At 36.3% G+C, this 12,121-nt stretch overlaps 3 protein-coding genes across 4 annotated transcripts; 1 reads left to right on the top strand and 2 right to left on the bottom strand.

Annotated features, from left to right (window-relative positions):
* The first annotated feature begins 581 nt into the window (after positions 1 to 581).
* On the top strand, positions 582 to 3,386 carry LOC147295511 (uncharacterized). The gene is made up of 5 exons (XM_086231267.1): positions 582 to 717; positions 1,133 to 1,282; positions 1,358 to 1,840; positions 1,954 to 2,030; positions 2,173 to 3,386. Exons 1-5 carry the CDS (start codon positions 582 to 584, stop codon positions 3,067 to 3,069), a joined length of 1,743 nt encoding a protein of 580 aa, XP_086087393.1. The 3' UTR covers positions 3,070 to 3,386.
* A 132-nt stretch (positions 3,387 to 3,518) lies between these two features.
* On the bottom strand, positions 3,519 to 9,516 carry LOC147295510 (bidirectional amino acid transporter 1). Of its 2 annotated transcripts, none has more exons than XM_086231910.1 (8): positions 9,197 to 9,516; positions 8,227 to 8,487; positions 5,605 to 5,623; positions 5,258 to 5,477; positions 4,976 to 5,157; positions 4,298 to 4,587; positions 4,075 to 4,204; positions 3,519 to 3,991 (listed from the first exon to the last, which is right to left on the bottom strand). In XM_086231910.1, the coding sequence occupies exons 1-8, from the start codon at positions 9,307 to 9,309 to the stop codon at positions 3,644 to 3,646; spliced, it is 1,563 nt and encodes a 520-aa protein (XP_086088036.1). In that variant the 5' UTR covers positions 9,310 to 9,516; the 3' UTR covers positions 3,519 to 3,643. The 2 variants fall into 2 exon arrangements, with proteins under 2 accessions (XP_086088036.1, XP_086088037.1); XM_086231911.1 differs by lacking the exons at positions 8,227 to 8,487; positions 9,197 to 9,516 and adding exons at positions 6,181 to 6,441; positions 6,543 to 6,997.
* An 809-nt stretch (positions 9,517 to 10,325) lies between these two features.
* On the bottom strand, positions 10,326 to 11,020 carry LOC147295509 (uncharacterized). Its single transcript, XM_086231912.1, has one exon. The coding sequence runs from the start codon at positions 10,914 to 10,916 to the stop codon at positions 10,506 to 10,508; it is 411 nt and encodes a 136-aa protein (XP_086088038.1). The 5' UTR covers positions 10,917 to 11,020; the 3' UTR covers positions 10,326 to 10,505.
* Positions 11,021 to 12,121: the final 1,101 nt, after the last annotated feature.

Below are 12,121 nucleotides of genomic sequence, written 5' to 3'. Positions count from 1 at the left end.
CAACATGGGTATTGGATTCTCTGCTTGAATATTTTTTTTCCTTATATACAAATTCATTTCATCTTTTACTCTCTACCCTTAGATAATAAATACATGGCTAAGATTATAAGTCAAGTAAAAACAACTAAAAAAAGACAAGTAGAGGATATAAATCCTAGAACATGCATGTGTTATGTGTGTTGCTTTTTTCTTAAACCAAACATGAGAATTTACTAAGTGAGATTTATTACACTTATTAGAGGGCTGAACATTGTTTGACTATCTGGCCTGAGGTTTTGCTACTTTCCATATAATTCAAGTGACCTGAAAATTTGTTCACGAATGTTCTGACTCCTGAGGCATGAAACTGAGACAATAATGAAATAAGGCCATTTCTTTCTCTCTCTCTTTGTTTTTCCTTCTTCTTCTTCCTCTTCTTCTTCTTCTTCTTATTATTATTTCATAGTTTCATAGTCAAAGGGTCACATATATATATAGGTTCAAGTTAAAGCTTCTTAATCTAATTCTTTTTCAGATTCAAGCTTTTGGGTTTCTTGTTTTCTCTGTTGCACTCAATCTTAAAACTTATTCTTCTGGTGAAAATGGAATACATGAGTGGTACAGAGATTTGTAGTGGCGTCCCTAGCTTTGCACAAGGCCTCCAAATCCTGCTGGTCGATCATGACACATTGTCCCTCATGTACACAGCATCAACGCTTGAACAATACTCATTCAAGGGTAATATAATAATAATAACAATAATTAAATTTTGTTCATATTTTTGTTAATACACGCATGTTTGGTGGTCTGTGGATCTTTAAAATAAAACTGAGATGCATACAGGAGGTGCATTTTAGGCGGGATCCAGATGTCTCTCAGCATTCAAACGCTCAATCACTGGCGTTTGAATGCTGTGACACATCTTGTAGTACGGGATCCGGTTTTAGAAGTATTTCATACATATACATTTAAATTGAACAAACCAGAATAATGTATACACGGCTAGTAAACTAGTTTTGAACATATATACTTAATTTCTGCTATAACAATGTTTTAAAGAGATTTTTTTTTTATGCTTGTTCTTTGCAACTTGGTTAATAGATCTGAATGTTGAATGAAATTTAACCATATATTTCTTGTTATTTTCTTCCAGTCACCACAACCGAGCTGGCATCTGTTGCTTTGTCCATGATTAGGGATCAAAAGGATGACTATAAACTAGTAATTGCTGACATTAACATGCCAGATATGGACAGTCTTTCTTTTTTGCGTGTACTGCTTGAGAAGGAGATTCCTGTCATATGTAAGATTCAAATATTAAATCAAAATCAACTTCTTCTTGTGTAGCAATTGTTTGATAACTTAAATTGTCATGCAGTTATGTCCTTCAAAATGAATGTTCACATAGCCAAGAAAGCCCTGGCTGAAGGAGCATGCTTTTTCCTTGAGAAACCAATTTCTTTGGAGGATCTGAAAAACCTGTGGCAACACGTGTACCGGAATATAAGAAACCTGACGAATGACATGTATAAACCAAATTGTGAAAAGAATATTAACAATGGAAGGGTTTGTCAAGGCCTTAAGATGAATGAGGCTGGTGGTATTGAAGCGTTGATAACCACAGAGAGCCAGAAACAAAGAGCACCTGGGATCAAGCGACCAACTGATGATAAAGAAGAGAAAGGAAAAGAGAAGATTAAGAAAAACAAAGAGCAAACTGATTCTGAAAGTAAAGACAATGAGGAAAGGATGATAAAGAAGGATAGTAATGACAGCTCTAAGGATAAAAAATCGCGTGCCATTTGGACTCCAGACCTGCATCTCAAGTTTACAGCAGCTATAAGTGCCTTAGGAGATAAAAGTAATTCTTTTTTTGTAGAAAGCAATCTAATATGTTTAGTTGGTGCATTTTGCTTCACCCTTATAAATTACTAAAAAATTATTTTTGTTTTCTTGTTTTCTTTTTGGATTCAGAAGCTCGTCCCAAATCAATTCTAAGACTGATGGATGTGCCTGATATAACAGTGCGCCAGGTCGGAAGCCATCTGCAGGTTCTCTTCTGTTTATATCTCAAGAAACAAGAATTCATTTCCTATCAATTAACTCTTGATACTCATTCTGTTTAATCTTCCTTTGTGCTTCATTTCCTTGATCTTTGTAATCGTTTTAAGAAGGGTTTATCATTTATGTTAGATTCTTTCCTTGCAGAAATACAAAAGTCAAATACAGCGAATTTATGAAACTGGCACAACTAGCTTACCTTCAGGAAGTAAATCATCCAGTGGCAAAAACAAAAATGAACTTCCACCAGCAAAGCAAAGTTCTCTGGTATGCCAGCGCGGAGAAGGTACTTCAAGTTTTGGAGTCCGAGGTAATATAACACAATTAGCTACTCCAAATTATTTGACCAGGTCTCCAATCTCTGTTCCTAGTTTCACCAATCTTGACTATACAAGGCAGAATATGAATTCAGGACATACAGTCTTGTCTCACTACACAAGTCACCATACCAATATACCAAACAGTTTTACATATGATGCTGACATGAATGAAATTTTGAAGAACGCACAGCCTCTTGGATTAGAAGAGAGCAGTTTAAAAGTAAGTGAAATGAACTTACCAAGTATGAACTATATGACTCCAGAGGTTGCTTCTCCCTACATAGCAGCAAATACATTTCAGCTCCCAAATGAGCCTCCTGCTGTGAATCAAGAGCAGTATTATACTGTAGCTTTGACTGGTCAATTCGATTCTGAAGATCCGAACCAGTATTTAACAGAAGTTACAGGAATAAATGAAGTACTTGAGCTTGTGCCAGAACAGGTAGCTTCAGACAATGCAACCAATCTAGAGAAACTTCCAGCAGACTTCAATGATGGAAGCCAGAAGCTGGATACTACAGCAAGAGAGGCTCCTCCAGCTAGTTCACCAAACAAGAATCAACCCTTGTCAGAGTTTGCTGATCTGTTGAAATTGCTTGAAGAAGATCCAGAGGAGTGTTTTGGCAGTGCACCAAATGCAGGTGATGCTGATCGTTACTGTGAATGGCTAAGGAAATCTTTGCTTGAAAATGGCACAGATCCACAGTAGTTTATGAGTTCCAGATGCAGGTGATGTGGATTGTTATAGGGAACAGAGATCATTAACTTCTTTCTTCTTCTTTTTTTTGGCCAATAACTTCTTTCTTCCAAGTAGCCTTTTGTCATTACAAAAGTGTTAGGGAAAAGAACAAAACTGTTTTGGATTTCAAAACTTTTGTGAGTTATTATCACACTACATCCATATAGCCAGTATAAGTTAATGTCTTCAATCATTTGATCCTTGAGCCGTCTTCCATTTGTGAATTTATTATCAACAGTGATTATGAACCTATGACTAGCACTTGCTGATAGTAGACTATACTTTACTATAAATCTGGACAGAACTCCAAAACCAATTGCATATTGTTTTATATGTAATCTCCATCAGAGCTCTAATGAATGCTATTAGATGAGACTCCATCGCAATAATCTGGAAAATTACCTTACAACATTAGGTAATTGTACAAATTAAGTCATCCACTTTTGATAAAAATGTAGACTACATGAGATGCTTTGCTTGAAAACAAATAATCCTATTCTATAAATGTTTTCTAAAGAATGAAAATCACTGAATATACACATGTTCATGCATCTATGTTGGTTATAGGACCTCTAAACCAATGCCGAGCACTCAAGATCCAAGAAGAAACTGTAATAATTAGCAAACCACCAACTGCAACAGGAGTATAGTTAAGTGTCTCATTGGTAACTGGATAGGCCACAGGCAATGAGAAGAGGACCGAGATGATTGCTACCCAAAGAACTGAGATCCAACCAACAACAACTCCATAGCGGCCCAAGTTGAAAGGTCCTGGGACAAAGGACTTGCGTGCCAAGGTCACCCTAAAGAAGATGGGTAGAGCATAAGCAATGTAAAGTCCAATGGTTGCTACAGATACCATGGCATTAAAGGCCACAATGCTTCCAAGAGACTGCAAGATTGAAACAAACAAGTATATGGTTAGCAGTTGCAGAAAAAAACAGAGATAAAATTTATTGCAAGTGATGTGCTTACTGTCAGTGCCATGCAAAATGATATAAAAGCTGATAGCCAAACTGCGTTTATTGGGACTTCATGATTGTTCACTTTATGCCAAAACGATGAAAACGGCATGGCTCCATCTCTAGAGAATGCATAAGCCATCCTGAGAAGAAAATTAAGCACTGTGAGCAGCTAAGAGATAAAGTCTATCCTATTGGTTCTTGTTATATGGGACAAATAAAACAGACTTGCTTACCTGGAGTTGCTAGTAACTGAACTCATACCACAGAAAAATATGGCAACAGAAACCACTCCCAAGCATATAATTCCACCAACTCCAGTACCATATCTACTCTTGAATGCTAGGTAAAATACTTCAGCAATGGCATAACCACCAGCATCATTATTCGCATCCAAAAGGTATGGGATGTTGGTAACCGCAAAGGTGATGCCGAGTATATAACCCCATCCAACAATAATAGATATCCCGATGGAACTAATTATTCCTTTTGGTCCGTTTATATCAGCACTCTTGGTTTCCTCTGTCTAGAAACAGAAGTTGAAGTAAACACAATGATTTAGCTCCAATTATATGACCAAGCATTGAGCCATAATCAGACAAACAGAAGAGCTATAAACATTATATAAGCACAGGAATATCTTGTATTTGATTTGGATATCATATCACTACAATATGGACAAACTAGTTATGATGCAAATATGATATAATTTAAGTTGTTAATATGATAGAACTTCATACATGAAAAGATTACGTAGCATTTGACAATATTCCCATAATTCTGTACTTCCAATAGGATGCACCTTATTCAGATCTTAGGCTTCAACCTCACTTAGTGTTGGTGTTTATCAGACAAGTTGGGATAGCTTCTGAAGGAAGTGAATTAATTTGAAAAGAATGAAAATATCAACTTACCATATGAGCAGATGCATCATACCCAGTTAAGGTATATTGACTCATCAAAAGTCCCAGAACAAAAATGTAAAATTTGTTGCCGATTCCCTCCCCATTATCAGTATTGAAGTGAGTGAATACAAACTTGGCACTAGCCCTCTCCGTTGCAACAGTGGGAACGAGAATCATAAGGACAAAAACACCTATAGATTCCAATAGCTATGAGAAAACTAAGATATAGATGGCCTCAAGCAATAAAATTGAAAACTATAAAAGTGAAAAGGGCTTGAAAATTCCTCATACCTACAACATTCCATGCAGCAGCCAGCTGTCCAAAGAACGATAAATACGAGATGGGCAGACTGTTTATGGTAGCATGTAGAAACAAAATTCCTCCATGGAAACCAATAACTACATATTTAGATGCCTCATAGCCACCACCATTTTTTCCACCTGTGCTAAGGAGAATGATCACCTTAATCAGCTGTGCAAGTGAGAAATCTACACTAGTTGTGACTGCCCACTGCAATGAGAAAGGTAACAATCCCGTAAGAGCCTATAATCGATTGTATCATATCCATAACAAACTTGACCTAACAATGTATATTGAAGGATTTTAAGCTCCAGAACCTAAGAATCCTTGTAAGTACCTGACCAACTACGTTGAACCTGCAAAAAGTAAAATCATTTTACTGTCATCAGAAAACAGTATGGCAGTAAGACAAACTTGGAACTGTCTTATAATTAAAATTGCAGGTAATATACATTTCACTATTGGGCTGCGAATAAAAAGGTAACAATATCACCAACAAATACTGTGATTGAGTCTAATACCTTACAATTGAGAATTTATGACAAATGAATGATTTTCAAACTTGTAAGAGTACTTAAACAAGGTACACATGGTATGAAAGCTTATGCACAGGGGCTGTAAAGCTCACTAAGTCAACCAACACATTCCTATAGGCTATAGGCACTGCAGATCCCATAATCCTCATTAAACTCTAAAATTTTAGTCCTTTTTAAAGCAATCAAATTCTAAATGAGTGAAATTTGTTAGTAATCAAAGTGATCAGAAAGAATGAATTAATGGAAATGAAACGAGAGGAAACTACCGTAAAAAAGTTGTAACAAAAGCGAAAAGAAAAAAAAAAAAAAAAACAAAAGAGCCGGAGAGGGAACTTAAAAATGAGAACTTTCGATTACCAAGAAGCAAGATAAATTACCAGCCAGTGAGCCAAGAAGCAAAGGGTGCCCATGATGGGCCAGCAAGCATGGCACTCCAGTAGTATAGACCACCAGAAGTTGGGTAGGAAGAACAAATCTCAGCCATGGACAACCCAACAAACATGGTGAAAGAACCAGCTATAAACCACCCATAAACAATAGAAACTGGGCCACCAAAAGTTAGCCCAGTGTTGTAAAGAGTGGTTATACCGGTAAGCACCGATATGACTGAAAATGAAAAGGCAAAATTCGAAAGCACCCTGCAATTCAAAACGAGACCCATAAACCAAAGAACCTCAACACAAATGGAAAGTCTCCTCAGAAATCAAAAAACAAGAAGATGGGTAATTGGGAAAGTTACGAGAGGTCACGCTTGAGCTCTTGTTTGTAACCAAGTTCGTGGAGACGGGTATGGCCGGAATCCTGTGAAGCGCTGCCCTTTGGGGCGGCATTAGATGGCAGTGCCATTGTGTCAGCACCATACACCACTGTGTTGGCGCAAATGGACAGAGAAAAAACAATGAGAGAGAGAAAGAGAGACTGAGAAGAACCGGGTTTGGCTAAGTAATATTAAACCAACCAAAATCCTCAGCTCTTGAGACTGCTTAAACTTGAGCGTTTTGGGTGGGTTCTCTGTCTCTCTGACAGTGCCAGCACAGCTATACAAGTCTCATGAAATATCGGATTGAGTGGCATATGCCATATGGGAATAGAAAGAGCATTTGAAGACATGTGGGTCAAACAGAGCAGCCAGTAAACGATGAGCCTTGACGCGCGGAGAAGAAGATGATTGATGGTTACTACGTGGCTTGGACTTCACCTACAAATAATTTAATATTAATTTAATTTAATTTAATTTAATTTAATTTTCTGTTAATTAAATTGTTCATGGTTGGGATTGGCCTTCTGTTGCGTTACATTTCAGCTTACAGATATGAACTAGAATATAGAAGGGGTTGACAATTCTTGGATTCAGATTCGTCATGTTGATTTGTGGACACCGAAATCCTTGGTCTAACCGAGAGCGAGATGCATGACATATATAATATTATAATTATATAATAATTTTGCTTCAAAGTTGAAGATTGAAACTCAAAACAACACGTTAACGAACAATTAGTTTATTATAAGATTATGATTCAACTCAAATACCAGAAAGAAACACAGTAATATAAATAGCTGAATAACACATTAAGAAGACGAGCAGTATAATTACTTGTCAAAGAACCTCTATTTTAGCCTAATTACTTGTCAAAGAACAGACAACACGCAAAACCAAAACAAGAAAAAAGAGGGACGAAAAAACAATTTCTCATGGAAAAGCCCACGTTTTGAACAATTGACAAGTTGCGACAAATAGGCACTACAAAAGTGTTAAAACTTAAAAGTGCTATATACAAGAATATGCAATTATGACTATATGGGTTGCTAGCATTTTCACACGTTGTACAATTCCGTTTTTCAAAAACTCTTCTCCAGACAATGTTAACTCTACATGGAATGACAGCTTATAGATTACAAGTCATGACTCATTGATATCATGCTTGCGTGCTATCTATTGATTCTATTCTACTTAATTTGTGGGGATAAGAGATACTGCCATACCCATACTCAATGGGATAAAATATCAGATCACATGCCAATAATGTTCGGATGCTATATTTTATCTTAAATTTAGATGGTAAATGATTTGTTATTATACGTGTTAATATTTTAATTATTGTGAAATAAATAAGTTTTAGAATAAATTATATATGAATCAATAAAACACAGTCACATTATTTAAGATTCAAATTTAAAATGTACAGCAGGCCCATCACACAATTAACATAAATGTTGATGTTAAAATCCACCGGCTCACGAAATTTAATTGAATCACATTATGTTATATGTATGCTCTTGAATGAGGTCGACTCAACAAATCACAACTGGTCCTGGACCAACGGGTGCTGAATAGTTGGGCTCAAGAATTATTAAGACCCACTTGATATAAATGGGCTTTTATTGGGCCAGGAATACACATATAACGAATGAATAGAACGTACCAACCAGTAAGCCAAGAAGCCAAAGGGCCCCACCGGTTGCCACAGAGTTTGGCGCTCCAGAAGTAGAGCCCACCGGAAGTTGGATATGCGGAACAAATCTCAGCCATTGATAGGCCCACTAGGAGTGTGAGCAGGCCCACTAAGGGCCACCCGTACACCATGGTTACGGGCCCACCATAGGTGATCCCGATATCGAATGCTGTGTTGAGACCAGTGAGTACTGATATGATGGAGAAAGTCACTGAGAAGTTTGCTAATGCCCTACGCACACACAACACTGTATCAGTATGCCATTTAGTGTTCTTTTTTCTAGAATATTTTTGACCAAGAATTATGAGAGTGACATTGGGTAGCTATTCACCAATTCTTTAATTTTGTGGTTCATAGTCATTCTCTAAGGTAACATTTTCAATCAATGAATTCAAGAACAACGGCCAGAAAATATATGATAATTAAATAGAGAATGCATATTATGCATGCATGAAACCCCAAGCAATGTCTAAACTATTCAAAATGATCAGCTTAAATCAAACACCCCCGTATTGATATATAAACAAATAAAAATGTATCTATCAAAAATTTATACAAAATGAAAGGACCAAAAAAAAAACTTTGGCTATGACATTGACAACCCATTACAAGACTCCAAAATATATTATCTGATGCAATTTTCTATATTTTCTTGGCAATCATCATATTGTGCTCAAGATAATTACTGTATAATTAAATTCAGAATGAGAAGTGATATTCAAAGACCAAAAGTTGGGTGTGCTAGCGGCTTTGCTCTGTAATTTTCTTTCCTCAGCAAATAAAAAGACCCAAAAGTCAAAACTTGTGAAAAACGATATTCATCTACAGGCAATGAAAAGTACTGTTTGCCTAACCCAGAAAGATCAAAGAAACCAAATGTTCTTGCATAAATAAATACAGCAAAATCAAATAAAATTAAAATGAAGGATAGGGTTCATACGAGAGTTTACGACCAAGTTCTTGCTTGTAACCGAGCTGTTTTAAGCGAGTATGATCATCAGAAGAAATGGCGTCTCTATCTTGGAGAGGGTGATAGGGGCCTTCTTCTTCCATAATCCTTGTTGCTTTTTTTGTTTTTTTTTTGTTTTTGGATGAATTTGCCTCAAACTCAACAAACAACTAGAACTCTCTTTTGAAGTGAAGCTCTGTTAAGATTAGAAATATCAGTACAGCTAACAGTCAAATCACTAATTGCATAAAGCAATTACTATCAACAATTTGGTGATGGTGAGTGCAAATTAAATGCACATCAGAATGGCGAAATTAACTTGCATATCCCCGTTATTGGGGATGTGGTGGCATCACATACCTGCTTTTCTTTGGTCTTCTCTGTATAAATTGTTAGTTGGGTTTGCTTTCTTTTTTGCCTTTTTTTTTTTTTTTCTTCTTTTTTGTTCAGAAAGTGCCATTAATTACTTTGTATATATATTACAAGGTAGGTGCATAATTTTCAATTTTCGTACCACTTAAAGTACTATTCTTTCATTCTGTAAAGTGCATGAGTTCAATCATCAATGTATAATTTCAGATTGGCCCTGCTGTCTAAATCACAGCCACTCAACCGCATTCCCTCTGTGCCAAAGTTAGTAGAGAAATAGTCAAATACAATGCACATTTTCAACCAGGGGATGCTAATATGCAAAGTCAATAATTATGTTCTGAAAACAGAAATGGATCAATGACCCATATACATGTTATTTGACCCAAAACGCACAGTTAAAGAAATTAATCTCATTGTTTAAGCAACTGAAAGAGTAAAGATTCTCTTCAAAATGGGTTGCAGAGTTTTATATATAGGAGGGTTATTACAAAAACCATTCTGTTGCTTTATGGTATATCCAAGTTTCTGACACTATGAGATTAATTGTCACTTGATAGATTGTGAGATGAAAGATAACAACTCTACAACTTGCCCTTTTGCGAAAACCTTGACTCTGTACATTGAAAACATAGTTATTGTTTTTATTCTCTACGTCTTTTCATCCAAATATCAAAATAAATATCTGTATTATTGACTTTAATACCAAAATTTATCGCCTAGCATAAATTCCGAAAACATAAAAAAGAGATAAGAAAATTTCAATCACTTTACTTGAAATGATCCCATGGGTACAAAATTTTTACAATTCCAAACTGACTTTCTCTAGAGAAACGAAGAAACAAAAGGGGGAAAAAAATGAAGTAAATATGAAACAGAGTACTGAAAATGAAAGTATCACACATTAATTTGAAGCACAGGTTGGTTGAACTCAATAGGCAGCTAATTGGCGAGAAGCTGCCAACCTCTTGTATATCTCCAAAACCAATCTGCTGTCAACTTCCTCACCGCCAGAAGAAGCTATGGACATCTGATCTTGTGCTTTTGCCACCTTCTTCCCTGTAAACCTTCCAACACTGCCAACGTTACCCGCCACCCGAATCATCATGTCAACATAAGCTTCATGGAACTTTGTCAAAAGCTTTATTGGGGTAAGAAATCTCAGCTTCAGCTTTCTCATGGTTCTAATCTTCCAGAACCGTCGAGGACTAGTCCCATTAGGCCCTCCTCCAAGCCTTGTGACCCTCAGCTTCTTCTTGTTGTCAACACTCAGCCTTTGGTACTTTCTCCTCCTCCAGTACCTCTTCAAGTTGTTGTAGTATGTGCTCGGAACAATCTCCATATTAATTAGTCTCTAGTCTGCGAAGAAAGAAGGATGCTTGTGAAGAGGAGAGTAAGGTTTGTAGAAATTATAGCTTCAAAGAGAGGATGAGTTTGAGAGAGGTGGTGTGAAGAGATGAAGTAAAGGGGTTTATATAGGAGAAGAATTGGGTTTGAAGTCAAAATGGGTGTGGCAATATCATGAAGCGGCTTGGTCTTGGAGTTACTTCCGGGAATGAGAATCAGTGAGTTTTTTGTTGTGTATTTGGTCAATATTGTCTGTCTGACCAGGCAAAGGCTAATCTTCCAATAATTGAATAATTAGGATGTTTGATCAGGTATTCTTATACTTTAATTGATTGATAAATCCAATCCATGGTAATGGTATAATACTATAATGCTATCATTTATTCCTATGCTTGAATTGATTAGTAAATCCAATATATCCCATGGTCTAATGCTCAAATTCTGACTTGAATAAGACTATTCCGTACATACAAACAAATAGTGGTGACCCAAAATAATTTTTGTGATAGGGTAACAACTAACAATGAATCTCTAAATGTACTTCATACTCTACATAAAAGTCTCGACGGGCCATCTCTATTTTGTATTTTTCCTTTTTCCTTTTCTATTTCCCCAAGGAAATGTGCCAATATAAAATCTAAATGAAAACTTGATTTTCAATCACCTATGACTCTCCTTGCCGTGTGGCTTTATGGCCAGCTTTGATAGCCTCCCGTAAGATTATTTCTATCACATTATGAATTATCTTAATTTGTATACCAAAAGTATAATTCCTCAGGTATTAATGATTTCTCCTAATAATACTTGTGAGAGTTAAACTATTAGTTACAATTTTTTTTTTTTAATTTAGTTGGGGGAGGAGAATCGAACTTTTTTTTTTTTTTTTTTTAAGAATAAAGCATATCATTACATTAAAACATCCAAAAAGGAATACAAAATATAAGCCCAAACGCTTACAAGAAAACAAAAACCCACAAAAATGGAGCAGAAAATCCAAGATCTCATAACATCGGTATCGAGCAGACACTATAGCCACCAAATGAGCCAGAGAGGCATTGTAGGAATTAGCGAACTAGTCGCGTTTGAGTTTACGATCCTAATAACATCTCTAAGTCGAGGCTGATAATAGCGCAAAGTGACGGATCGGGCAGTAGTAACCGGTGGAAACATGACCGGTATCGGCGAAAATAGTGACTTCCT

This window comes from Dryas octopetala, chromosome 2 (genome assembly GCF_963921425.1).
Source record: "Dryas octopetala chromosome 2, drDryOcto1.1, whole genome shotgun sequence".
In the NCBI taxonomy this organism is placed as follows: Eukaryota; Viridiplantae; Streptophyta; class Magnoliopsida; order Rosales; family Rosaceae; genus Dryas; species Dryas octopetala.
This window is presented reverse-complemented; position numbering and strand designations above follow the sequence as displayed.

Coding starts and splice junctions, on each gene's coding strand:
- LOC147295511 (XM_086231267.1), top strand. CDS start 582: ATGGAATACATGAGTGGTACAGAGATTTGTAGTGGCGTCCCTAGCTTT. Junction 718..1,132: donor TGAACAATACTCATTCAAGG/GTAATATAATAA, acceptor ATTTTCTTCCAG/TCACCACAACCGAGCTGGCA. Junction 1,283..1,357: donor GAAGGAGATTCCTGTCATAT/GTAAGATTCAAA, acceptor ATTGTCATGCAG/TTATGTCCTTCAAAATGAAT.
- LOC147295510 (XM_086231910.1), bottom strand. CDS start 9,309: ATGGAAGAAGAAGGCCCCTATCACCCTCTCCAAGATAGAGACGCCATT. Junction 4,588..4,975: donor ATGATGCATCTGCTCATATG/GTAAGTTGATAT, acceptor TTCTGTTTCTAG/ACAGAGGAAACCAAGAGTGC. Junction 3,992..4,074: donor CATTTTGCATGGCACTGACA/GTAAGCACATCA, acceptor TCAATCTTGCAG/TCTCTTGGAAGCATTGTGGC.
- LOC147295509 (XM_086231912.1), bottom strand. CDS start 10,916: ATGGAGATTGTTCCGAGCACATACTACAACAACTTGAAGAGGTACTGG.